At 45.3% G+C, this 27,886-nt stretch overlaps 1 protein-coding gene across 2 annotated transcripts; it reads left to right on the top strand.

Annotated features, from left to right (window-relative positions):
* Positions 1–441: 441 nt before the first annotated feature.
* Positions 442–27,664, top strand: LOC147198535 (rho GTPase-activating protein 20-like). 2 transcript variants are annotated; one of them, XM_086124083.1, is made up of 15 exons: positions 442–515; positions 10,530–10,615; positions 13,118–13,294; positions 15,256–15,405; positions 16,039–16,080; positions 16,834–16,918; positions 17,026–17,103; positions 17,767–17,833; positions 18,064–18,249; positions 19,633–19,826; positions 20,166–20,330; positions 20,496–20,605; positions 20,681–20,870; positions 24,533–24,647; positions 24,898–27,664. In XM_086124083.1, the coding sequence occupies exons 1-15, from the start codon at positions 450–452 to the stop codon at positions 26,241–26,243; spliced, it is 3,057 nt and encodes a 1,018-aa protein (XP_085980209.1). In that variant the 5' UTR covers positions 442–449; the 3' UTR covers positions 26,244–27,664. The 2 variants fall into 2 exon arrangements, with proteins under 2 accessions (XP_085980209.1, XP_085980208.1); XM_086124082.1 differs by lacking the exon at positions 442–515 and adding an exon at positions 7,771–8,065.
* The last annotated feature ends 222 nt before the right edge of the window (positions 27,665–27,886 follow it).

Genomic DNA, 27,886 nt, shown 5'->3' with positions numbered 1-27,886 from the left:
GAGCGCATCGATCCGCACCCCCCCCCCCCTGCCTCCAAAGCCTCCCTTTTATATGCCCTTTGTGTAACCCCCCCTGTGGAGCCCACCCGCGTTCACCCCCTTTACACTTAAACAGCCAATAGGACAAGGCAGGCTGATCTGGGTGTGGACTGAGCTGGAGGAGGAGGTAGTAAGGTGGGGAGGGAGGCGCGGGGCTGGGGGGGGGGGGGGGGACTGACCGGACAGGACCAAATACCCAACTAGTCAGCCAGCCAGACGGGCAGCAGGCAGTAAAGAGAAACATTTCACACGTTGGTGAAGATCCCGCCGTTTTGCTCAATGGCTCGACACAGCTTCAGGATCCACTACACCTGAGAGGAACAGCCGGGCGACCGACCTCGGGTGAATTTCCGAGGTGGAGGGGGTGGTGGGGAGGGTTGGGGGGAATGCTTCAGAAGAACTTTCCCGACATGGACGTGCAAGCAGAGATGGCGAGGGGCCGGGCGGGAAGTTGCGTTGAGTTTCACAGTGTCAGGGTGAGTGGCTTTCACGCACAAGATGAAGTGACAGCTGATGATGGTGATGATGATGATGATGATGATGGGAGCGAGGGGTGTGGGAATTTGGGAGAAAACAGGAAAGTGTTTCCGCTCATTTGTTTCACACACTCAGAAATGAGTGTAGAAGATCAATGAATGGAGGCCAATGTTCCTTTTTTGAAATTCACCTGTAAAGATGACTTCCTGTGCTTGTTCAGAAATGGCCTCCTCAAACTTTTTGGTGGGTCTACCCATTTAGACACGGCTGCCCAATTTCACGTTGCTGAGTGAAACTGGTTCGGGACCCGATTGCAAAATGGCTGACTTTGTGTCTATCTGGGAATGGCTTCTTGAGACTGAGTGATTCTCTCCAAATCTCCCATGCGAGCTCAACAAATCAGCAGCAGGAATGATGCTGACAGCGAGCCAAACCTCTTTTGACAATTCCGCACATGAAGCTTTATTGCAAATAATGCAAAAATCTCCACAGTTCACCGAAAGTATGGATCAAGTCGGAGCTATTTCCGCAGATATGCCAAAGCATTATTACGACACTTGTGGTGTTCGCTAAACGTCAATGTGATCATATAGCCGAGTGGAAAGGGAATACATGCAGATCAATCCAAATTGGGATTTGCTGCGTCAATCCTATTCGAAGCACAGCGATGAGCATGTCTTTTTTTTTTTTTTTAATCCGTCACAGTGAAGGATATTCATGATGGGATGAATCCAAACCGCGCATTATCTCCAAGGATTATGAATCACATGAAGATTGATGCCGATGTCAATATTTTTTCTTCTCCTTCTTTTTGTGACCTACTTCTCGTCCGTGGCCATGTTTTTTTTTTTTTTTTTTTGTGGGATTACAGACGTGTGAGTGCAAGTGTACGGTAAGGAAGTAGTCAGGTGGCACCACGTGAGGTCACCGCCAGACATAAAGGAATGCCCGTCGACGGCGTGTGAAGCGACTTCCACCGCACCGGCTGCGGGTCATGTCTCCCTTTAATGTTTTGACAGACAATTTGGCTCACATCGATCCGTCCGTTTCACAAACTGCTTATCCTGTTCTGGGTTTGGAATAAACCCCGGATTAATCATTTTGACTCGCAGTCGCTGAGAAGGGATCGCACACCAACCACACGAAGGGCGGCCGCAACCTGAGCTAACCCCTTCACGCCAAACTTCGACCACCATCGTCACCTGAACACATTTGCCAAAACCTTAACTGCAAACCCAAGCCCTTAATCCGAGCCCTAAATTTTCAGGACAACCCATCCTGAATACCAGTGACAAACTTTCAACCTTAACCAGATCCTCAAAGCTCCTGTCAAAACTCTCCCTCTCTCTCACTCTCTCAACCTGGCCCCAAACAATCAAATCCGAATCCGGCTTTTATCCCTGGAAATGTCCAAAAGCACTTCAAAATGGTGCTTCAACTCAAACCAAACAAATACGTCCAATAAGCCATCCGCCATCTTTGTGTTTATGTTTGATTGTATTCACAAAACTCTTGAGATCAGAAGCGACAAGCACCGTGAGCATATCGCCCACTTCTCAGCGGTCTTGAATGCATCATTAGCCACAGTTTGGCTAACGGCTAATAGTTGTAAATGTAAACGCACCCATCCTAGTTTGACTCACGATCATGTTTACTGTACTGTTTACTGTAAATCTCAGTCGTGTACGGCCTCAGCGCCTACGTGGCATAAACACCGCGAATGCACGTTTTCGACATCTTCCTAGTGGCGGTCATGTGTGATACACGGGTTGAGAGAAACGCATCAGGAGGTCAGTGAGGCCATCGGCCTCGTATGAAAGCGTATGAAAGCACGCACGCGCACATGTGGTGATTATATGAAGCTGGGGCGCTCTCATTAAGTGCTGGTTCGGTTCTGGTATATCATTACCTCTCCCAAGTCATAACATGCTCGGCGATACCGACGATGTAGTGTGTATGCACTTAGACATGTATGCACAGCCTTGAGTGAGTGCGTGTGTGTGTGTGTGTGCGTGTGTGCGCGTGTGTGTGTAAGACAAGTGCAATGTATTCAGGCATGCATTTGTTCTTGCATGACTGATTTCATAGATGGAGTGTTTCTAGAGCGTGTGCGTGTTTGTGTTATAACGTGAGTGTAAGGTACAGGGAGCTAACAAATGCAAGCTGGTAACAGCTCAAAACAAAAAGACAGTCCATTAAGATCGGCCTGATCTCTTTTTTTTTTGTATGTGTGAATGTCTTAGATCTTAAGACACCTGCTCCAGGTAGGTCATTTATTCATTGTGGCGGAAGAACACTTTGTCTAAACGTGGCTCTGTTACAGATCAACATAATAATCGATCAATCGGGCGATCGGGTGAAAGTGATGATTTTGTTTACCCTCGTCCCTGAGTTCAACCTGTTTGACTCCTGCCACTCAGCAGACCCTGGCATTTTGCCAGCCTTCTTTCGAACAAGCAAAAAAAAAAAAAAAGAATTAATCTGACCTATATTATTGGTGGTTCTCCCCTGGGTGGGCTCTGAGTCGAGACTTCTACTTGACCGACTTATAGCAAAGAGAGTCAGGCCCCCGTCACACCTTCGGACGGGAGGTAGTGACTCTGCGGGTTGGGAAGTCTGAGACGTCAGGGTGGCGGCAGGAGGTATTAGGCCAGCTGTAAGAGGCGAGGGGGATTAAGCTCGGCTGACCCTGCAGAAGTGGACTGAGGAGGGTGGGGGGGGGGCTTCGGTGCGGACATTCGGGGAGGAGCAAAAGGGCGGGGGGGAGCTGGAAGTTGAAAGAAGTGAAGGATGTAAGGTAGTGGTGGAGCGTTTGACGAGATGGTCCTTGGCACTTGTTGGCAATGGTCAACTTTTAGAGTGGTGGTGAGAGGAGTAGCTCCCCCTGCTGCTCCGACCGCAGCACTGAATCTTCAAAAGTTTGAAGAATCCGAAAAAATCCAGGCACGCAGCTGAGGTCACTGAATCTAAAAATTCCTTCCTCTGGTGCTTGCTAACCATTTGCAGACACCGTTTGAGATTTGAAAATGATCAACTCTGGTGGCTGTAGTTTCACAGTTTGGAGGTTGTGGGTTTGAAGCCGGCTTTTCTTGTGTGGAGTTTGCATGAGCTCTGCCAAATCCGGCTTCCTCCCACATTCCCAAAAGATGCCTCTTAAGTTAACTGAAGCCTCCAAACTGGCCCTAGACGTGTGAACCGATGAGATTATTTCCAGAGCGTAGCTGCTCTTTCTCTCAGCAACATGGCCGCTGACACGGAACAGGCATTTTTCTGCCATCGTGACCCTTCGACAGATTGATGCCATTTCTGGACTTCTGTCGGCCAACAATCACATCGCTGTGGGTCCGTAATTCTCCGAGCTCGTGTAGCTGTTGGACCCGTCTCCTTTTGGCAACTTCGTGATGTTTACGCCTCTTCAACCAGGCAAATCACAGCAAAAAAAAAAAAAAACTAACATGCGCTGGCTAAAAGTCATTTTTTGCCGTCACAAATATTTGCCGCTTTGGCTCCATTTCTCAAGTTGGACAAAACATTAGGTACAGCTATTGTCTTGGTTCTCTGACCTCATGTTTGCAGCCGCTGGGATTTATGTTCACACTTTGTCATGACAAATGTGCACGCACACACACACACACACATAAGGATCAACAAAAACACACCTCCACACACAGACACAGACACGCACTGGGGACAAACATGCAGGCAGACATGTAGACAACCACAGAGACGAGACACACGCGTGCACATGCACTACAGTTGGAAACGTGGCGACACACGCACAATGACACACCGTAACCTACTCACACACATACAAATACCCACAATCACAGATGTACACAGACACACAAGGAAATGCAGACACACACATATACACACACACACACATACACACAGACACGTATACACAGAGTCGCATCGTCGCGTACATCCAGATGTGTGGTAGTGCGGGTGCGTTGGCGCAATGCCATCGGTGTTGTTCTCCTTACTTTTTTTTTTTCACCTCTAAATGAGGAAGCCATGTTTTCTCTCCTTGTAAATATGAGGGACCCCCCTCCTTGTCCCCCCGCCTCCGACCCAAATCCCAAGATCAGCATGCAAAGCTTCCTCTATGCGACCCCTGAACTTTTTGTTTATTATCTGACATGAATTTCGTGGGAACTCCTCGAGAAGTCCTAACCTTACGTGGCCGCGCAGGTTTCACCTGGTGGTCCGGGCACCCCCTCCCGAGGTGGAATGCGGCCTTCAGACCGCTTGGCTCCTGACCCCTCAGATGCGATACGAGACCGATGCTGTGAACGTGACGCCTGACTGACACGCACGCGGAAGTCGACTCGCGCGCTTATCTCGTGTTGATTAGCTTTTGGTGGCTCCGCGTCTGGATTCTCCAGCTGAGGGCTTGAGAGCTCCGTTGAGCTTTCAATTTGAGTCCTTCGTGGACCCCCCGCTCATCGAAGCATGGTGTTCTGATGAATACGGCGTTGAGGCTATTTTAGTTTTATACTAACTGTCGACATCAAACTGCCCTCGGGCTGGCATTACGGACGTCGCAACACACGTGGTTTCTGGGTTTAGTCACGTGACGGTCAATTACACTGGCGCCCAAGTCAAAGCACGACTGACTTTCCAAGACCAGTCGACACTCACCCAACTTGGGTCAAAAAAAAGGACTAACCTGCTATTTTTTGGGATTCTGAGGTTTTGCACGAAAGGACCCAATTTTCTGAGTCGATCAAGATCGCTTTGTGCAAAAATAAGTGAGAAAGTTGGGTCAAATGAGCCGCACGAATATCCTCGATACATTCTGCACTTCACTTTAAAATGGCAAAAATGTCGTGAGCCCACTCGAGCTCTTGGTGACTCATTTTCTTACAGGTAGATTAAAAAGGAACTCAATTTGGCTCATGCTGAAAAATGTGACCGACCAACTCGCTGCGTTGGTCGGTCACATTTTTTCAGCTTTTGACTACAGTTATTTTTGACCAAAAACTCTTTGGAAAGTGACATGTACAAAATATTTGGTTGCGTTGTCTTTGATTTCCGGCGACAATTTTAGCATCTAAACGGCACGTCTGTGCCATTGATCTGGGGAACAGAAAAGTCAGTTCATGGGTCCCTCACCCACTGAACTTTGTTTTCCGATGACACTTTACACATTCAAACCAGAGAATGTGGCTAAAATCACTGAACGGGCCATTTGCCCTGTTTTCTCAATCACTGCATGGCATCACAACAACAACAACAACGGTGGTAGTAGTCGTAGTAGTAGTAGTACAGCACATGGCAGGACATCAGCAGCATGTCAACTCTCTGCAGGCACACTGCACTAATCTGATTAGTCAGGTCACTGTTTGCGTGTGTGCGTGTATACGTGTATGTGTGTGTGTGTGTGTGTGTGCGCGAGGACAGTGGCCAGGCTCAGACGTCTGCGTCTCTGTCTTGTGTCTCCCCACTATCATGACATGTCTGTTTGTCTGTCTGATTCTCCAGGAAGGTCTGAAACAAAACCAAAAAAAAAAAACAGCTATTTTGCTCAGGCACTTTCCTAAGTGGCAGAGAAATGGCGATGTTGGTTTTGTTGGGAAGCTCTTTCAAGCACGTTCATGTCAGTGTCTGTCGGTGGGCTGTCATTCAAAGCCTTGGGGGCGGGGGAGGGGGGGTGCCTGGGATATTACATTTTGTGTTATGAACCAATGGGGAAGCCGGGAGTGAGCCCTGTCAACTCTGCCTAGCAGCAAGTGGGAGCTTGTGTCACATGGACAAACCAAAAAAAAGCATATATTTATACAGGTACACCCTAGCACTTCCTTCTACTACATACGACTAAAACAACATCCTACTAATACTTCTGCTACTACTGCGACCAGTGCCATTTCCTTAGCATATTGGTTTGTCTTACAGGAGGCTGTAAAATTTGTGTCTGACATCACCTTACGGACACGACACGGAAAAGAAAGGAAAAGTCTGAAAAGTTGTCTCTGTTGTCCTCCTTTGGCCAGCAGAAACCGTGCAGCAAACAGCGCAGGCAGGCATCGCACGCGGCGTTTTCCAACCACAACGCCGACACGCCCTGGACCCAGTCTGGCGCTCTGCTCTGAATCCTCCAGACAGACCAAAGCGGACCAGACTGCTGCTGTCCGAAATAACATGGGGAAAATGACAGCTCGCCTCGAAAAGCATCTGCAACGGTTCCAACTTAAGCTGGACCGTCATTTAACTGAGCCAGAACATGCCGAGAGCTGCTTCGAATATGATGGTGGATGCCTGCTGAGCATTGCGGCTTGTTAGCGGATTGGCATAAAACGCAGCTCAAGGCCGGATATTGCCCGTTCTGTGTGCTTTCACGCGGCAACATGGCATCAAATAATTTGATGGGTTCAATTGCAACCGAGGGAGAGAAGAGTGAGTGGTGGGTGTTACATTATGTTACTGATACTACTTTGGAAGTAGGGAACTTCGCAGGTCGACTTGTGTACCTTGTTTTGTCCTCAAAGTATGTGGCGTTTCCGCCTTTCTGGTATTTTTCTACAAGAAAGGGGCTGTAAGACCCAAATTCAAATGACTATAACTGGTACTTAAATGGTAAATAGCTGTGAATGTCAGCATTTTCTAGCCGCTCTAACAGTAGTAGTAAGAAGGCAGAAAAATATGTGTGTGCTCACACAGTTCAGTACACAATATGTAAATGATTTCAACCAAACCATAATAACATTAACTTAGAACTAGTCAGTTAATAATAATAATAATAATAATAATAATAATACACAATTAAATATACATTAGATATACGCATGTAGTAATAATTTTATATTACTTAATCAATCATTAATAATGCAAATTAGTGTGGAAAAAATACTTTTAAAATTATTTGAATGTAATCAATTTTTTATTTCATTAAGTGATCAAGTCAGAAGACTATTTTTTCGTTGTAAAAATATATTTTTTAAAACATAGCAATTTAATATCGATTACTTTTTGGATTTAATAGGGTAATTTAATATTTAGAATTTGGTCTTTCAAGCGTTTTGTTTTCGAAATTTTCAAATTAAGACCTTGTGGTCAAGCAAACAATTCTATTTCCTGTCCACTCACGTTTGCTTCGTAACTGCGGACCTATCAAAATAAGGCAGAGCTGATAAAATAAATCACGGTTTTACAATCTGCTCCGTTAGGTCTTTTATTTTGGTATCAAATCGGAACAATCTTATTTAACGCCGTCTACCTTGATAATCAGTATTACCATTGGTCTGTCCGTGAGTCTCGCGGCGCTCAGACCAAATTGCGTCCGCTCGGACGTAACAGCTTTCGGCGCGTCTCTTGGCGAACCCCAGCCGTTATGGATCCTCCTCGGGCTTGCGTCCAGCGGTCCGCCGGATAAAACAACTTTATCGGACCGCCGTGTCATGGGACTACTATTCGCCCGGTGCGCTCGGCCCGGCGGATCCGCTTCTTGATGGAAAGCATGTCACCGCAACAGCAGGGTGCCGCCGTGGGCCAGAGCGACTCCGACTCTGTGGCGGGGAACAACGCGCCTCTCCCGGATAATAAAAAGGTAGACAGACGGTCCTCCTCATGGTTCTCTCTCGCTCCCTTTTTTATTCCTGCCACATCGTGCCTTCCGATGTGCGTATTTTACGCACACGGCAAACCAATTAAGGACACTGAGAGGCTTTTTCTCAACATTTAATTCGCCTAATGGGATCTTTTTGTGATCAAATATCTTACATCAAAATGTTGCATTTGAGGGGGGAATTACCACGTTAATTCCTGACCAACTGTGAATTTTTGACAATTTAGTTTTTAAGCACATTTGTCCCAAAAAATCGTGTTCAACTATTGCACAAATATATACATATACAAGTACATATACTGTACATATATATATATACATATACACTCACACACACACACACACACACACACTATACCACACACACACTACTGTTGTGGTGTAATTTTAATCGTAATATTTTACAATTCTCTGGGGAACTACTACTTTCCTGGGCACATTTGTTGGAGTTGTGACATACAGTGAGTGTTTTACGAACAAACGTGTAGCATTATAGTGCAAAAAATGTGTATTCTAATCATGATCATCATCATAATCATGCATAGTCATTAAGATGTATTAGCCACACGGGAAGCGCACACACACAAAACAATAGATTTCTTAATTAATCGGTGGATTAAGCAATTATGCTTAAAAATTGGCCACAATGATTGAATCCTCATGGCCTAATATGACATTGAGACACGCACGCATGCACACACAAAGTGCAGTGATGTGTCAACAGTCCTGTTAGACAGCGCCGCAAGTGGCACTTGTCGGAACTGCAGTTGAAATGATTGGAGGGAAAGACAAGGTCCAGTTAATTTATTCATTGGGGTTATAACTTTAGTGTATTTGCACCGTTTAGTCATGTATACAAAATGTTAAATGTTATTTTAAGTAAATATCTCTATTGTCTCGTATGAAAAAAAATGTCTAAAACTACAATAAAGCAAAACTACTTCCCCATTGAATGCTCTGTTTTGACTTAAAAGGCAATTGATTGATCAGAGCCAAACAAAAAAAACCTTGTCCTTTTGATATTCACGTAATGAGGTCACTGGCATAAAAACAAAATCTTAACTCCTCTTGAACTTGGTCAAAATATTGTACTTGAGTGAGCAAATATATTGTTTGAAAGAACCATCATACCATACTGTTGAAGCACCATCTGAGGCATTTTCACTGGCTTTGTGTGATCAAAAGAATGGTTTTAATGGCTAACTGTTGCTATTTTCCTGGCGGAATGTATGATATTTGTCACAGGACGTATTGTGTTTGTATTTTTGTGCCAAAAAAAAACATTTTTATGCTCAACTTGCATTTGCAATTTTGTGTCCAAATATTGCACTTTTTTTGGCCTTACATACAACATACAAACAAAATCATGCCATCATTTAGTGGGACATCGCTGAGTAAGCGCATGGTTTTGCTATTTGACGCATGTAACATTGCAGTTCACATCGGCGAAGGCGTCTCAAATGTGTGTTGATGTTTTTTCTTTTCTTCTCTTTTTTTTTTTTGAGACTAGCTGCAGCATGGCGATCTTTTTGCAGTCATTAGTAGATTGCGCTCGGGGCCACCAAAGTGCTCACGAATGTTGATTTTCCACATGCCGACTTTTATCTGCATTTTGGTCACGGGCCACTCACGTTGGAATGACGGGCGGGCCAGGCCGCCTGTTAGCGTCAGCGCTAGGTGACAGCTACCTGTAATCCACTCAACTTTTTTCATAGAGCGCTTTAAAAAGCACCATAGCTGCACATAAAGCGCTGTATATTCAGTATAATAAGAGACAGTTAAAACAACAAATGAATAACATAAAAACAATACACACAATAAAACACTAAAAAACAGTGCCAAAGAATAAAAAGAGAGGGGGTTTGCCTAATGTTGATGGGGAGGTCCTCTGTAGATACGTGCAAAGGTATGTACGTATTTTGGATTTTCTGTGCCTAAGTCCAATTTCTTGCATTCAAGCATTGCACTCTCAAACAAATACATTACAACCCTTACCCGGAGAAAACCCACGCAGGCCCGGCGAGAACATGATTAATTCATACATCTCCTAAGCTTTGGTGAGCAAGTGTACTTTTTTGAATCAACGAATAACAATTTCAATACATTTTTCGCACTAAATTGCACAACAAAATGAAGACCAAAGAATGAAGTCGACGAGTCAAGTCTATTGACGGAATGTGTTTCATTGCTTTTATCCACAGACTACTCTCCCCAGTTGCGGCCACTTCTCTTTTCCTTCTAGCCGCCACACTTCCCCTCACTAGTCTCTTTTCAGCTACACACCCACACACCCACACACACGCACACACACATGAATAAAAGTTGGCTTCCTGGTGGTATTTCCTGTGGTGTCAATAAGGATCAACATAAAAACTGATTGCACGTGTTTGTGTTTTTCTTCTGTTTTGTGTGGTGCGTGTGTGTGTGCGCGTGCATGTGTGTATAGAAGATGAAGACGCTGGCTCAGAGAAGACAATCTGCTCCCTCATTAGTCATCAGCAAAGCACTGACCAGGTCCAGAAGCACATCCAGGTATGCGCACGCACGCACACGCACACACGCACACACACACACACACACACACACACACAAACAGTATTAGTTGTGTCGTCATACTAGTTACCTACGCGAGACAGCTAGCGTCACTTACTAACACTTAACACATTATGGTGCAAACATGTCGTGTTTTTTTTTTTTTAATTGATATGTGACGCTCTAAACAGAAGGTTCCGTGAGAGGCCTGAGGTGAGCACCCGCGGGGGGTCATGTGACTCATTTGTGGCTCCACAGGGGGTGGGTGATTGACATGTTTATGTGATACGAGACTCTTCGCGGCACTCGTGCCCAAATCCCTTCAACTTCCTCCTGATAAGCTGAGCCAAACGCACCGGGGGAAACTTTAATTAGCCGTGCCCGCACCAGCCCACTTTCATGCACGGCCAGCTTTAAGCAGGAGAAAGAGGGACGGCATGCGTGTATGTGTGTGTGTGTGTGTGTACTGTCTGTATGTATGTTTATGTACATGTGTGTATTTGTGGAGGCATCAAGTGTGTGAGTGTATGCAGGCATGAACAAGTGTGTTTGTGTCTGCATAGGCATGTCCGTGCATGTGCATTGACATAAACAAACGTGTGTGTGCCTTTGTGTGCAAGTGTACACGTATGTCAACATTATGATCGCTCACGCCTTGAGTCATGTGATCACTTCACTTCCAAAAGGCTCGTCGTTATGCAAACAGACTTCACACATTCGTCCAGTCACATGACTCCATACTTGCTCGCTGCTGTTTCACTGCAAGAAGGAAAGTACCGGAGTGTGTGTGTCACCATAACCTAGCAACTTGTTTTCCAAAAGGCAACATGACATTCTGACATTGTTGAAAGTGAAATTCAATAATGCAGTGAGGTCACTTCCTGTCGGCCTGGCTTTCCCATCTCGAGCCCCCGAACACAGCTGCTGGATTTTAACTTAGCAGCTGAAATCACACACACACCCTGCCGACTCACTCACACACAAACATGCACGTACTTCATCTACATTTTGACAGTGCTTTTTGAATGTCTTTAAAAGAAAAAAAAAAGGAAGTTTCAGCATTCAGACCTCAGTCTGGGTGTATGTCAGCCCAGATGGGGATGTGAGTCACACGGGCGGCAAGACATGAGAAAGAGTGAGAATGGTCAACTTCCTGTGGCTGCCTGTCAATCAAACAATCACTGCGAAGTTGTGCTTTTTCAATGTTAGGAGAGTCAAACTTTGTCACCACAAAAAAATGAAATGTTCCGCAATTGGGTGTTGTCCATCCGTCGCGTATATGTGCTTCAACTTTGGTTGCGAGTGGCTTGAATGACCCGAAAATGGTCGCCGCAAAGCAAATTGGCAGAGTTCTGGAGACTTTTTTTGCGGATCTACTCATGATAGACATGCCTAGCACTTTTCATGTTGCCAAGGGACACAGGTTTCAGGGGCTGAATTTTCAAAAACTTGAATGAGATGGCCACCAAGCCAGGCGAGTGGTGATTAGTATGCCGTGTTGTGCGTCTGTGTTTACTGGCACCATTAATCAACATCCTGAGCGTGACAATGCGGCCATTGGCGGCGCATCCATCATGCCCGAAAAGAGGAGGTCCATCCGGCATTCAGCGAGGCGGGACGCACGCTGAATACCGACCGTGTTGACTGATGCCCTTTAGTTTCCAGGAAGACAAGACACCGTTTCTGGAAATGTTGTAGCTTCTCTGGGTTTGATTTCACTCTCGAGAAGGTTACTGGTGCGATGCTGCAGAGTGACTACACAAAGTTGCCGTCGCGTGACATCACCGCGTCATGTTGTGTGACTTTGTGGCAAAACAGCACGATAGCGTTCGCGTAACGTCGTAAGTCGACATTGTACTAAAATGCTGTCATATGACAGAGCGTGGTGTAACGCTGTAAGGCGACATCATGTGACAGCGTGATCCCGTAGCGTTGAACTCATTTAATGCCCAAACATAAAAATTTGTTTGCAAAAACAAAACAAAAAATGATCAATAAACAGTTTTGCGCACCTCCTCAGTCAGTATCGAGGCTGTGGGAACGACAAGTGAAATGAACACCTCCCTCCGAGCGGAGTAATGTAAAATTGTGGAATGTATGTGAAGAATAAACAGAAACAAGTCCAAACACACCGACAAGACCACAGGACACCCGAATGGTTGGAGAGAGCCGATTGGCTCATACACTAGGAGCAGAAGTGATGACATCGGGCGCAGCGCACAGGCAAAGAAAAACACCAGATCGGCCCCAAATGTGATCATGCTTAAGTGTTAGCGTGCGGCTTGAGGTGGGTCCGGCTTACATGTTCGTGCGAGGGTCCGCCGTGTGTTTGTAAACACGGAGGAGATGCAGATAAAGCTGACATTATTTGTCCAAACAGGAAAGCTCTCCAAGAGCTCTCCAACCACTTCCTGACTCGGTTGTCACGACAACCACTTTTTCGCCAATCAGAATAAAGACGAACGAGGACAAGACGCGTGATGGCGGTCGTTTTGCTTTCAGGGAGAGCTGCCTGACTCCGGCGAGTCCAGAGTCTTGTGGTCTGGTCCAGAGTTTCCTGAGCGAGAGTCCGGGCCAAGCGTTCGTGGGTCACGTTCAAGTCCAGATGAAGACGGGCCTGCAGACCCAGGACAGACATCTCTTCCTTTTCACCGACACGCTCATCGTCGCCAAGACCAAGTCAGTCCTCGCGTCATATGCTACTGCCTTACGCCCGTCTCTACCCCTCACCCCCCTCCTCTCCACACTGACTTCCTTCCTTACTTCCTGCAGTAATGGCATCCAGCCTTACATGCTCACGCCCCACCTCCTTGCTTCCATTCCTTTTTGACATCCTTACCGCAGTATCTCCTTAACTTTGCAACACTCGACCAACATATCTCCATTTCTCACTTTTCTTATTACTACCTCCACATCCTACATCCTCACCTCCAGTTTCTTCCCTCTCATCGACCCTACAAGCCTACGTCCTAACATCCCTAAAAGCCTACCATCTCACCACCCTACCTTCTTCAATTCTGAAAAACATGCAGTACATCCTTACCCCACCATCTCCTTATCTCCCTCATACACTCCTTCCTTACCTCGATCCCGCGCAGCCACCTTACCTCCTTCCTTTTACTACTTACCTTACCTACCACCTACATCCTCAACTTTTAAGCTCCCATGCCCCTCAACCCTAATACCTCCCGAAAACGTTCTTACCTGTGACCCTCTCTACCTCTCCCTCTCCCATTTTACCTTCCCAACTTCCCCTTTTCCTCCTTCCCTCCTGCGCCCCTAACCTTTTAACCCACTCGCTTTCACTCCCCACTTTCCGCCCCCGAGCCGGTCTCTTTTTGGCCGTTACCTCGTCTTTTCCCCTTCTCCTCCCTCTTGAACTCTTCTAACCTCCCCAACTCTTGGCTAGGCCTCCCTCTGCTAAACGTGTAATTATTTTCCGGCCAATTAAATCCATATGAAGCCCGGCGGGGATCAAAGCCCAGCGCGAGGGCTCCCCACCCAGACCGGTGCACCAAAATAGAAACTTAAAGAGCACGTCCGTATTTAACACACATGCGTGCACACGCACGCGCGCGCCTGCACGCATGCACACACACACGGACAGTGTGCAGACACAGCAGGACCTTTGTGGTCGGTTCCAGTCCGAGCTGACCCCTCGGCTATAATTGTCTTTATTACACGGTGGCTGAACTGAACGTGGGCCAACTGGGAGGAATGTTTGACAAAACGGCTGCCGTGCATTGACGTACATGGGCCACGTTTGAAAGGTCCGCCTCTGTAATCGCGGCGATGGCTGAAATGAACTTTTTGGTGAACATGCCTGTTTGTAAATGGCGCACAATCATTCATTAGCATGGGGTTGTTTTAAGGCTTCACACATGCTTGGTTTTTCTCAGTCTTTAAAACCACCTGTGCGGTCTGATTGGTCAATTTAAATGTCTCTTGGAGAAACCTCTTTGCAAACATTTTCCATGTGAACAAAAGCTATCAAACACACAAATGAGAAATACATATTTGGGGGAAACAGGTCAAAGGTATCCAAACAAGTTCCTTGTGGAACTCCTCAGAAGTTAACACCTTAGATTTGTGTGTGCTTTTCATTTACATGCCAACCATAATATCACAGGCAACGCATCTATTTTACAGATGCCTTTCTGGGCAAGACTGACACTGTCCAAATCATTAAAAAAATAAAATTAAAAAAATTTAAGAAATATGAACCTGCAGGGCATGAGGGTTAAAAATGTGAATATTTAGAAATTAAATACACGAAATAGCAGCCACAGCAATAGAAGTTAAGTGTTAGGAATATTCGGTGATTTTTGTATTAATTAAAGATTAATTGTAATGTGCTAATGAATGCCAAAATTAATAATTGATAAAAATATCAACTACAATGATTTCTTGTCAATGAATAAATATATAAATATGTAATTATAGTCAACTATTTTCTCTCATAATAAAATGGAGCTATGAATAAATAGATGTATTACAGAAAATGTATTTCACCCAATTTTAACAGTACGTGGGCCATATATGGTTGCCTGCGGGTGCTTTCACCATTGCAGTATAATAAGCATATATGAAAGCATAAAGAAAAAAAAAAAGATAACACGCTATCACTTCCTCCACTGCAGGTCTCCCTCTCACTTCAAAGAGAAGGCACGGGTGCGTGCCTGCGAGATGTGGATGGCAGGCTGCGTGGAGGAGGTGTGCGAGGGCAGCACCATCCCGGAGAGAAGCTTTGTCCTGGGATGGCCCACCTGCAACAGCGTGGCCACCTTCAGGTACACATCAGATCACTGTGCTACTGCGATCGGCATTCTCTCCATTTCGATTGTGCACGGTGGCCGAGCACAGATTTGTCAAGTGCACACGACTGTGAATCGCCGAAAGATTGGACGGCGAACGGCCGGCGATGTGAGGAACGTGTGGTTGACCATACTTTTTGACTTTTGGAATCCTTTTTAGTCGTCGTGTTTATTTCTGTTGCACAAGGTGGCTGTAAAGTACATTACATAGCTTGAAGATGGAAACCTCAAAATATATATAAACACAGTGCCCAGCCCCTCAAGGGCGGTGCACCATTCCTAACGCTCCTCAACTAAACCGCACTCTGACAGGCTAACATCAGGCACGCACGCACGCACGTACGTATACAAACGCACACACACACACACACACACACGCAGCAGTGTGTTGACACAATTTACCTCATTGCAGGCAGCCGTGACGTGATGTAATAATTTCACATTCCCCCTCAGCGGGAATCCGCTTGTAGTTTCAGCACCACGGGAATTGACTGTTGCATAACCCAATCGCATCTTTTTCCAGAGAAGCTCCCTCTCGTCGTCAATACTCGCATGAATGTAACGTGCACGGATTTTTATTCTATTTATTTTTTCGACTCTCCTGCGCAGCTCCGAGGAGCAGAAGGAGAAGTGGCTGGCGCTCATCAAAAGGTAAAGCAGAATTTCGTGTTCAATTGTAGAAGGTAAATGCATACAATGAATGCAATTCTGATCCTTGATTAATTAAGTCTTTTTTTTTTTTTTTTGCTCTCAACACTTGCAATAATATGAATTATAGGTAGAACATTTGGCACATTGCCCTTTAGTATTTGTTTGACTTTACAACAGAGGGAAAAATCGGCAAAAATCATCCAGGGTTTTTTTTTTGTTTTTTTTTAATGATTTTGTTTTTCTTTTTTTTGTAGGGGTTGATTGTTTTTGTCTTCTGTTTTAATTTGTTGATATGTCAAAATAAACAATAAGGCAAGAAAAATTAATTTAAAAGAGCAGGACTTGGCTTATTAAATCAGCTGGCTGATAAATGGTTCTAGTTTTTATTTTTTGTACTTATTTGTTATGAAATAATTTTCCTTTTAAATGCTCTTATTTATGTATTTTGGTTCTTTTTATTAGTTCTATTTAATTTCTTTTTTCATTGTTTTATCTATTTGTTAATTTAATTTATAATTATTTAGATTTATTATTGATTTATTTACATTTGTTTTCATGACTTTTTCATTTTTATACTCAATTTATTTTACTGTAAGTTCTTATTCGGGTTTTTTTTGTATTTGTTTTAGTTGATTTTGATTTGTTACAATTGAGTTATTACTCATTTATTTAAAAAAAAAAAATCAAAGCAATCATGGACGTTGATGACAAGAATAACTCTTTGATTTCTCTCTCTTTGTCTTTGCGTGTCAGTCGCATCGAGGAGGGAAAAGAGAAGGATGACCCGAAGTCGGTTCCACTCAAGATATTTGCCAAGGATATCGGAAACTGCGCTTATGTAAGATTCTTCATCTTATGATTAAAATAATTATGAGGAGGAATTTGGCGGTTATATAAAAGAGCGCAATTGTATGTGTTTGTGTGTGTGTGTGTGTGTGTGTTTAGGCCAAAACGCTGGCGGTCAATAACACAGACAACACCAACGAAGTCATCAGCATGGCACTCATGCAGTTCGGGATAGCTGTGAGTACTGCTTCCAAACCCTGACTTGAAACTTGAACCCGAAAGTCAAAAGTTGGATTACTGCCTGAAACCCTCATTTGAAAGCTGAACTTGAAACCCGAAGCTTAGCTTGAGACACTCGCCAAGGTTTGAAACCACCACTCATGCAAAAAATTCTAACTTGAAACCCCGACCACTATTTGAAACCCGAACACTGGTATGAAACCCTACGCTTTGAACCCCATTTCAGACCTAACTTGAAGTGCTATCCGTGCTTGAATGCCAGAGTCATTTGAAACCTAAACCTGGCCCAAAAGCTTAACTTGAAACTCTAACCCTAACTGCCTTAAGGCCCTGATTTGAAGCCCTACCGCTAACTTGCAAACCTAAGGCAGACTTAAAACCCTAACTTGAAACAATAACCCTGGCTTGAAACTCTAACCCTGTTTATGGTCATAATTTGAAACCCTAATCCTGTTTTGAGACGCTAACTTAAAACCTTAACGCTGTCTTGAGACCCAGATTTGAAAAACAAACTCAATTTTGAGACCCCAAATTTAACTCAAACATGTGTCTGAAGTCCTACCCAGAAATGAGACCATCATTTGAAAACCCTCAGCCTGTCTTGAGTGGCTAACTTGAAACCTTAAACCCGTCTTCAGACCCTGCATTTTTGTTCTGTAGGGTCACGTGAAGGATCACCGATTGTGGGTGAGTTCCAGTAAGGATGAGCCTCCGTACCCTCTGATAGGTGAGGACCACTACCGCTTGTTAAATGTCTGACTTTGATTTTGTTCTCACTGTGAAGGCATTCATGTCCTCGCATCAACTTGCTCACCTGGGAGCTCAGAGTGTCCCTATTGTTTTATGACATTTCCGGGACATTTTGTCCTCTTTAGCTTTGTTGTGTCTTTCAAAAACATCCCCGCTCCAGTCGTTAAGTGTGCGCTATTGAATTTTTCAAATCCTTCCCTCGTCCAGGCCACGAATTCCCCTTCAGCATCAAGATGAGTCATGTTCGAGATGGCGGGAGTGGTCGTGGAGATCCGAGCAATCCCTGCGAGTGTCCCGAGGTTCAGCTATTGGACCGATGTCTGCCTCCAGACACGCAGTGTCACTTCATACTCAGACCCAGCAAAGTCACGCACAGCACGGACGCCCTCGCTGGTGAGCAATAAAAGCACCGTAGTTAGTGAAATATCTGAGACAAAAACAAGCTCATGAACTTGAAGGTTTTTGGAGAAGACTGCGGGGATATCGCGACCGCCTTTGCGGGGGACTCACGAGAGAGAGGAGACAACTAATGTGTGCTTCGGGTTACCTCACTGCCAGAATGTTCTCCCTCTGACTTTAACCCCCAGAGGGGGGAAAAAAGTCACTGACAAAGAATGTGGGAAAAGGAAGATGGCAACGTGAGCCGAGATAACACGCTTGAAGGTCAGCATCCAGGCGGGAAAAAGCAACAGCCGGCAGCGGCGAGTAAGCGATAGGACGGGAAATGGGACATGACGCGGGAAAGACAAAAAGGATGGACGCTGACAGCAGGGAAACACACGCACAAAAAACAAAACCCCCCCAAAAAAAAGAGTGAGGGCCAGAAAAGAGAATAACAACATCTTGGGTTTGGGGGGGTTATAATAAGGTTTCAGCTCAAGTTAGTGCTGCAATACAAGGGTTACGATTTGAAAGGATAGTTTTGAGATTTTTCAGTGCGTCTTTTAGCTGATGACTCACATGTGACTCCGAACATTCCAAAGAGTTCTCAGAATGATGAAATCAAAAAGTGTGTGTCATACATGTTAGCTGGGTGGTTACTCAAACTGCAAAACATGCAAACATATACCTTACCACACAAAACACAGGTGGACGTTGTGGACGTGAACAAGGACCACGCTGTGAAAACACACACACACACACACACACGTCTACGCAAATGCCCTTTACATAAATGGCAGCCATGAGTCATCAATGGCTCTCTGTCTGTCGTCAATACAGCACTTGATTCAATTGCTATGCTAAACTGAGCTATGCTCGGCTAGGTGATAGCACACAAGACTATTCACCTTTATTGTGCACTACCTTGAGACTTACATTACGGACACGATGGACATGACAATGCTTGGCAGTGCGAACTGAAAGCAAATTAAGGTTTCAAAGTACAGTTTCAAGACACAGTTAGGGTTTCGAATTGGGGTTTCACAATAGCATTGGGCTTTCAAGTTTGAAGCAAAGGTTAGTATTTGATACTCGAGTTTGAAGTCGGGAATTGGCTTTCAAACTTTGTGTTATGGTTTATAGGAATCCGGTTTTGAAGCAACAGTTTCTGCTATGAAACTAAGGTTTTGAACCAAAGTCAGGGTTTCAAGATTGTTATGGTTTCAAAACAGGGTTAGGGTTCTGGATTACTTTGCGAGCCTGTTTGCAAGCCTGGATTAGGGTTTCAAACAAGGGTAATGGTTACCCAGTAGGTTTTGAAGTATGGATTCTGGTTTCGAGCAGGATTTGTAAATTAAGGTTGTCCTGACATCAACTCGTTCTTCCTTTGCACAGACACCGCCCAGCCAAAGTCATTCAAGCGTAAGCGCTCTCTGATCAACTGGCCCTTCTGGAGGGGCTCCAGCAGCCAGCTGGATGCAGCCTCTCCACTCAGCCCTACCTCGCCCGGCCCCACCCCGGGGCACCTCTTCGGGCGGCCGCTTGCCTCCGTCTGCTCGGCGAACAGTGGCCTGCCCAAACCAGTCATGGTGAGCGCAGTGCGGTCAACAAAATGGAAATGCTAACAGCTAGCATAAAAACTGTCTGCTTGTTATCCACACAATTGAATCGGGAATATTGTGCGCTTAAATGAACAACAGCTATACACCTGCAGCCTACCCAGATCGATTGTCTGCCATAATGCTAAAAGTCGGTATGCTAACACACAGTAAACTAGCAACCAGTGTAGATAAAGTGCTAAAGCAGATTAATAGTCAGGTACTATTTGGAATAAAATGAAATCACGGTACAATCTTGTTAGCTAAAAGTGCGAACCTGACGCTAAGCTGCAAACATGTTAATAATAGCAAACAATTGTCTTGGTTCAGGACATGCTAGTGTTCCTGTACGTGGAGGGTCCGTTCACCCGTGGCGTCTTCCGGCGCTCGGCGGGGGCTAAGGCATGCCGGGAGCTGCGTGAGCGACTAGACGCCGGGACAGACGATGGCGAGATTGCGCGCCAGTCCGTGTTTGTCGTCGCCGCCGTCCTCAAGGTAACCACACATACAAAAACACAGACTACACTTGTTTTAGTAGCATTTCCTGATGTGAAGTTTTTATAATTCCTCTTGAGCCTCACTGTCCACCATACAAAATATAAATCATCCCAAAAAAAATCAAAATAGATAACTGGAAATGTTTTTTGTTTTTCATGGCAGGACTTCCTTCGCAGCATCCCAGGCAGTCTGCTTTGCTCAGACCTCTACGGCCAGTGGACTGCGGCCATGGAGAGTGAGGGAAGCGATGACGTGACCGACAAAGTTCACAGGTAGCAAAATTAGCCAGGAGCTAGTTGGGTTTCCCCCTTACTCAACAGAAATGACGTTTACTGGCCATTTTGTAGATTACTGCGTCTGCTGCCTGCTGAGAATTTTCTGTTGCTGCGCCACGTGGCTGCTGTGCTGTACCGCATTCAAAGCTTCGCCCACGACAACCAGATGAATGCCTTCAATCTGTCCGTCTGCATTGCTCCCAGTATGCTTTGGGCCACCACACCTGGAACCCCCGAGATGGAAGGGGAGGGTGCCAAGAAGGTGAGTGAACCGACTCGGTTGGCATTCAAGGAGGCTAAATGCTAAGCTAATATTGTTTGTGACACACTCATATTGCTTCTTACTGTACTTTGACAGAGATCCAGCACATTGGCACCTAGCATTTGATCATCGCAATTAGCCTGACATACTAACATTAGCCATCAACATCATCAAAAATGGAGTCTTACCAAATGACATCAAGACTCGCAACAACACAGCAGCTTCCTTCTTTCACAAGGCTAATCTGTTAGCATCTGAGGAGGCTAAAAGCTAAGACAGCACTTACAATTTCTCATTATATTACCCCAATGCTTATGGCATGCTATCATGCATTAGCATCTAGCATTGACAATGCATTAGCATGCAGCATCAACAACAATAGACCTTAAAATGAATGATTTGGCATTATCTGGTAACAGTTGATGATGCTAGAAGCTTAGCTAAAATGCTAACACCAACAACGGAGTTCAAATTACTTCAAGCATTGCAACAACACAACAGCTAAATTCCTTGACATGGGTAAAAATAACATTTGGTGAGGCTAAAAGCTATGATAGCACTAAACAACATTGTTTCTTAAAGTGCAAATTCAAAATATCATGGAATGCTAAGGCACTAACATTCGCACTCACTGTCAACAAGTCTCTTACGACAGTATGTTATTAATATGGAATTACATTAGTTTGCTTTTCCAGCGTATGCTGGTGTCTGTGGACAGCCATCTAAGAAGATGGGAAAAAAAGTGATGTGTCAGCAAAAATAACCTCAGTAACCACAAATATCTCTTTGGCAAACACTCTGCTTTCAACATTTCCCCTCACGGGGTCTGAGTTTATAGCCAAGTCTGACTGAGGCGCATCTCCGCCGAGGTCTGTGGACCGGAGTCACATGACCACACTGTTGTCTCCAATTAACTTTTAACAGCTTCAAATGCTAAAAGAGTAGCTCTGCAAAAGGCCAAAGAAATGTGTTGTTGCTCCGCTTCATCTCATTTGATGCTCTGTGCGTTGCTAATCACAGAACAGGAGACAGTTTGCAATATTATAGGGGAGGGTGTGAAATGGGAAATCTTATGGCTTTGTTTAATTCGACGACATTTTTGTCATTCACGACGGTTGCACTGTCGGACTACCAGATAAAAAAAGAACTTGAGAAAACAAATTGTTTAATGACACCCATTTGCTAATTAGCTGCTATGTTTGCAGCTAGCACGAGTAGCATGAGTTGAAATGCTACGCACACTTTACAATATTTCCCCCATTTCAAGTCATTTTTTAAATACTGTACACCACGCTGTGATTGCGTGCGCCACGTCCAGTCTCATCATAAGTAGGAGGGCACTGTCTTCTTATTGCTCAATGACAAAGAACCAATCAACAGACGACGTAGGACTTTAAGCAGCATATTGCCGCAAATGCTGCGTTTCGTAGCTGTTTAAAAAGACAAAAATCGATTTGTTGTGATCACATAGGAGGGTGTTACGGCTTCATCTTTTTTGTTGTTTTTTTAATAACACTAAGGAGAAGAGGAGGATTAGGAGGATGACATGATGATGATATACACTCCACACTGCTAGCATATTGGAACCACATTTGCAAAGAACTCAGTGGACTGCATCCAAAACCACAGTTGGGAATGTGGATTCCTGGATCTCGCTCCTTCTCATCCAAAACAACTTTTTTCCTTTGTTAAAAAAAAAAACGGACATAAAGGTGACATCAGAACGCAGGCTGGCTGTTTACACGCAGCGGCAAACAGCATCCAGACACACTAAGCCACAACATCTGGACTCAAACAAACAGAAAGCGCCTTGCGTTTCCATGGCGTCAGCGAGGCGAACTTGCTTGTGTAAACATCCACTAGCCTCTTCCTCTCTACTTATACTTGGAAGACATTCTAGTTGCTTGCTTTCAACGTACTCATTTTCATATTATACTTACGCTTCCCTTCGGTGGGCCATTATTTAGGATACCGGTACTCATTATAATACCTCAAGGGGGAAATTCAATTCACAGTCTGCTATGAGTATATTCTGTTCAACAACAAATTCTATTTAAATTCAGTAGTCATGGAAAATAGTAGTCAGCAAATATTAGAGCATGTACAGTGAATGGCTTTTTCCGCATTTCATTTGTTACCTCAAAATGCTACACTAAGAAAAAAAGGATTTCTTAAAAAGTGAAGAAAAAACCCCCCAGAAGAAATGCAATTTGCCTCATTCAGCCACATCCATGGAGGTTGCCTCGGTTCCCGGATCTTAAATTTCAGAATGATGAGTGCAACTGTAGTCACATGAACATCAAGCTGTTTGGCTCGTTTTATTTCCTTTACCTTTAATCTACTTGTCCACAATTTTCTTGCTAATCTCCGTTTCCTGTGGTCCGTGTTTAGTGTGGTACACACCATATCACTAAACGGCACAGAGACGACTTATTTCGTAGGGTTTTCAGCAATTACCTCGAACCACAATTCAAAAGCAATGTCTGATTTTCAAGGCTACCAACATGGTTCTCCACGTGTAACTGACTGAGGTCGATTCAGTTGATTTGATAAGATTTAGCAAGGCACGCACCTATCAATATGACGTCCCACAGTGTTTGTGAGGACAATATGGGATGTTTTCTGTTAAAGTTTCAGGCTAAGATGAATGTATTCCATTTTGGAACAAGGCTGTAAAAAGCCGTAGAAAAAGTAAAGCACTGCGAATACTTTCCGGATGCACTAACTACCACAACTACTGTCCAATTTATGTCAAGGAAGAATTTGGTGAAAATAAAAACATGGAAACCGGGCAAAGTGAAGAAAAATTGCAATTTTAGCCCAGATTATCTGCCAAAATGATGAGGTATGATGGGGGTGGGATCAGGGGGTGGGGGGTGTTTACAGGGTCTGCTCGGAATGTGAGCGTAGGCGTTGAAAAGGTGGAAATTGTCCGAATGAAAATATGTGAGAAAACGTTTGGACAGCTGTGCCGATATCGAAGGGGGGTGGGGGGAGTTATTTAGGTCAGGAATTCCTCCAATAAACACGGCTCGTGTGAGCAAACACTCCACTAGTGTTGTCTGATGACTAAAACGTGTTTGTAGAGGAAGAAAACAGAATCTTTCATGCAATCATACTGCAATATTGGCATCCAACAGCTAAAACTTTCAGTATTTATCTGTGACAAAAGAAGCCGGCAAATGTCACAACATAGCATCCCGTAGAAAACTGACAGACAAACGACTTGGCGAACACAACTGGGGCCTTTTTCATACAGAGATTTCGCTAATTTGGGCCATGACAGAAAATCCGCCACTTCCGCCGCCTTTCACACAGAGCCCAGCCAAGGAATGGTAGCCTCTTTCATGCAGCAATCCCACACAATTAGCACATCAAAAAGCAAGAATTTTTCACCTCTGCCTTTCACAGAGAACTTCAGCTCTAACACTGCAATACAACAAAAAAAATTTTTTTTTTACACAGCGGTACCACTAAATCGACATTTAACTGATGGTCCCGCACTTTGTTGGCCTTTCACACAAAACCGAGCGAAGGCAAAGTATTTTATTCTATGTCCTACACGTGACAACAGCCGCCCGTACTCTTTATCGTAGTTTTTAATCAATTTAAAAAAAAATAACAATCAAATGTCAAGTTTGACACCGTTTTTCCCGCCCTAGGTGTGTGAGTTGGTGCGCTTCCTCATCGAGAACTGCACCGCAATGCTGGGCGATGACGTCACCTCCTTGTTTTCCGCATTCAGCCCGCAGGGCGGCAGCAGCGAGCACGGCTCTGGTGAGAGAACGAATGTTTATGTTTTGGTCCTACACAAATACGGAACGAAATCTTGTCGTCGAACGCTTCGAATGTGCACAGATTAAAAAAAACGAAAAGAATCTAACTCCAAACGATACAGTACTATTGGAACAGTAAGGTCAATTCCTTTGTTTTTTGTTGGACGCTGAAGACATTTGGGTTTCAGCTGTGTAAGGGATTGCATGTGCTGTTTGTACATTGACACATTGTGCGTGGCCGCTCCTTCCAGATGCGTCGTCATTCCAAATGAACGACTCGTCCTACGACAGCCTGGAGAACGAGCTGAACGACGAGCCCGAGTCGCCGTGCCAGGACCAGCTGCCACTGCGCGATAAACGCGACAAGCCGGACAGCCGCAGCTGCGACTCTGTTCTCACGCTCAGCGACTGCGAACCCGACGCCGAGGGCCACGGCGCCGACCTCCTGCTCCAGCTGCCGCCGCTGGCCAGGCCCCGCCGCTTCAGCCCCGCCACGCGCCAACCCCGCGTCCGCCACACCAACGGCGCATCCTCGCAGGGCGCCGGCCGGAGGCTGAGGCGGAGCTCGGAGCCCGCCTTGGCCGCACTCGCCGGGGGGCGCCTCCCGCTGCGCAAGGCCAGCTATGATGCCGCCATGGAGGGCGAGGAAGAAGAGGACGAGTTCCTGGAGAAGGAGCTGAATGGGCTCCACCTGAACTCGGAGCGGGACCAGAATGGTGGGCGGCGGAAGAGCAAGCACGCGCCCCCGCCTCCGCTGCGTCTCGACGCCAGCTGCTCGAGCCTCTCCTCGCCAGCCACATCCCCCACCGGTTCCTCGCTCAGCTCCTTAGATTCCGCGTTCTCGCAGTACTCTACCGATTATGGCGCCGTCCCGACAGGGGACGCCCCCGTCCGGTCCCCGCGCTGCTCTCCGCCACAGAAGGATGCCCGGCCCGGCCACGGCGCCCACCCCAATATGTGGCTGAAGAAGGACCGCCGCCTGTCCCTGAAGCAGCCGCTTAACGGACATGCAAGGGAGGACTCGCCGCCACCTGCCGGGACCCAAACCGGGACGCCCAACCGGCGATCCAGCAGTCCTCCATCCTACCAGCAGGCGCTCCTTCAACTACAGCACACCTCACCCTTCTACAAGGGGGCGGACAAAGCCCTGACGGTGCGAGAGTTTCGGCTCCTCCACAACACGTCCCCCGCTGGACCAGACGCTGCCCAGCCCCCAATGGGCGTCTTCTACGGACAAAGTGCCACCACTCTCATACTAAAACGCCAGAACGCCAACTCTCTGACGCCTCCTGTCCAGAGCCGGACTCTCCCCCGCCGCCGTTCCGAGCCCACCTGCCACCCCTCCAAAACGGCAACCCTGGACAGGCCCCGGCCCCGTCTGAGGGTGTCGGATGTGGAGCCCCTGTCACCCTCTGCCGACCGCACCGTGAAGGACTACTTTTCCGCCACGGGAGACGCGGCGGGTTGCGCGCGGCGAAGCCAAGAAGTGGCGCTGGCCGTTGCCCAGGCCAAGAAGGAGTGGCGGAGTCGGCAGTGCAGTGAGCCGCGATTGGACGATTTCGACCAGCTCTTCTTCGCCGAAGAGTCGTACGTGTAACTACCAACTTTTGTACATACCCACTTTTTAGTAACACGTTGTCTGCGCGGCGCTAACGGTACCAGGGTGGGAGATTTCATATATTTTTAAAAAGGTACACATGCACTTCCTGCTTACCGGCAAAATAAGATGTGGTTTTGGTTTTGTTGAAATGAATACAAGTAACAAAAAGAGGCAAAGTATGAGTAAAGAAGCAGGGATAAATGCACTTCCACGGTTCTATTTGCATTAAGGCAAAATAATTTTCATTGACATCCTGCCAAATTAAGAGCATGAGAGAGGCAGCCTTGCACTTTGGCTTATTTAAAAAAAAAAATTTAAAGACAAAAAAACTTAAAGGGGCAAAAAGCGGCACCATATGTGTAACATCGCAGATACGACATGCATTCACTTCCTGGGTGCATTTACATTCCTATCCCGCCAAATTGAGGGCATGAGCAAGGCAACCTGTACATTTTTTTAAATTCAAATTTGATGATGTTAAATACATTCATTGGAACATTCACTCCAAAGTTACAGCAGGTACAGATGCGCTATGTGGGTGCACTTCCTGATCACCGCCAAAATGAGAGTTGGGTTCATTCCAAAATGACAAAGATCTGCCATAAGTGTGAGGTAGCCGGTAAAGAGGGAACTCCCAGGTTCCATTAGCATTCGGATAAAATTAAGAGCATTCACATTCACATCCCATCAAAATAAGAGCGTAAGAAAGGCAACTTGCACATTGGCCCATTAACAAATTTCAAAATAATGAAAAGAATTCACTCCAAAGTAACAAATGAGGCGCAATCTCGAGAAGGTAGCGGGTCCAGATGCACTTCCATCTGCATTCACATCCCACCAAATTAAGAGCATTTAACACATTGGATAAGACTACGTACGTGTTTGGTCTGTGAGTTGAGGCGCACTTCTCGGGTGCCATTTGTAAGTGTATACCACAAAATAAGAGCATATAGTTGCCAAAATATTCTCCGAAATGTCCCAGATTTGTCTTGTCAGAGCATAAAAAATGTTTTTTGAATTATTAAATCAAGCAGGCTGGTACGTATTTATGAGTAGAACTTCATGCCGATGCTTCTCAGTGAGTTCTTTTCTATGTCCTAATTCGGGCATTGAAACAACACTTCCTGGAGGAATTTTCCATTGTACCATCATGTATAAAGAATTAAATCTTCTTTTAAATTGTATGACTACCCCCCCTCCCCCACATCCCATATTGTAAAGTTATTCTTATTTATGATACAGAAATATATATATGATGAATATAAATGTGATCTTTGCTATGTAATAAAATCAAAGTGTATTTTTGTACATGTGCTGCTGCTGCTGCTGTCGCCATAGAGACTATATTTGCTACATATTTCTATGTCTGTTGTGTACAGCAATTGAATAAAAATGCTCTCTTCCAAGAATCCACTGGATTTGGTGTCGCTCTACTATTCGTGTTTATTGTCGGATTCTAAGAGCAATATTTATACACACTTGAGTTTTTGATGTCGCCACTCCAGCGGTCTCCATTTTATAAAATGAGGAAATAGGGATTCAAGTCAGCGTGACCGTTTCAAGTTTGGGGTTCAAGCCACGATTAAAGTTTCGTTGTTCAACTTCAAATTGTTCAAATTCTCTGATTTCAGCCTCTCATC

The sequence above is a fragment of the Hippocampus guttulatus genome, chromosome 11 (assembly GCF_054856545.1).
Source record: "Hippocampus guttulatus isolate MCC_2025c chromosome 11, RoL_Hgut_1.0, whole genome shotgun sequence".
Taxonomy (NCBI): domain Eukaryota; kingdom Metazoa; phylum Chordata; class Actinopteri; order Syngnathiformes; family Syngnathidae; genus Hippocampus; species Hippocampus guttulatus.
The sequence above is the reverse complement of the archived record's forward strand: the minus strand, read 5'-3'. Positions and strand labels throughout refer to the sequence as shown.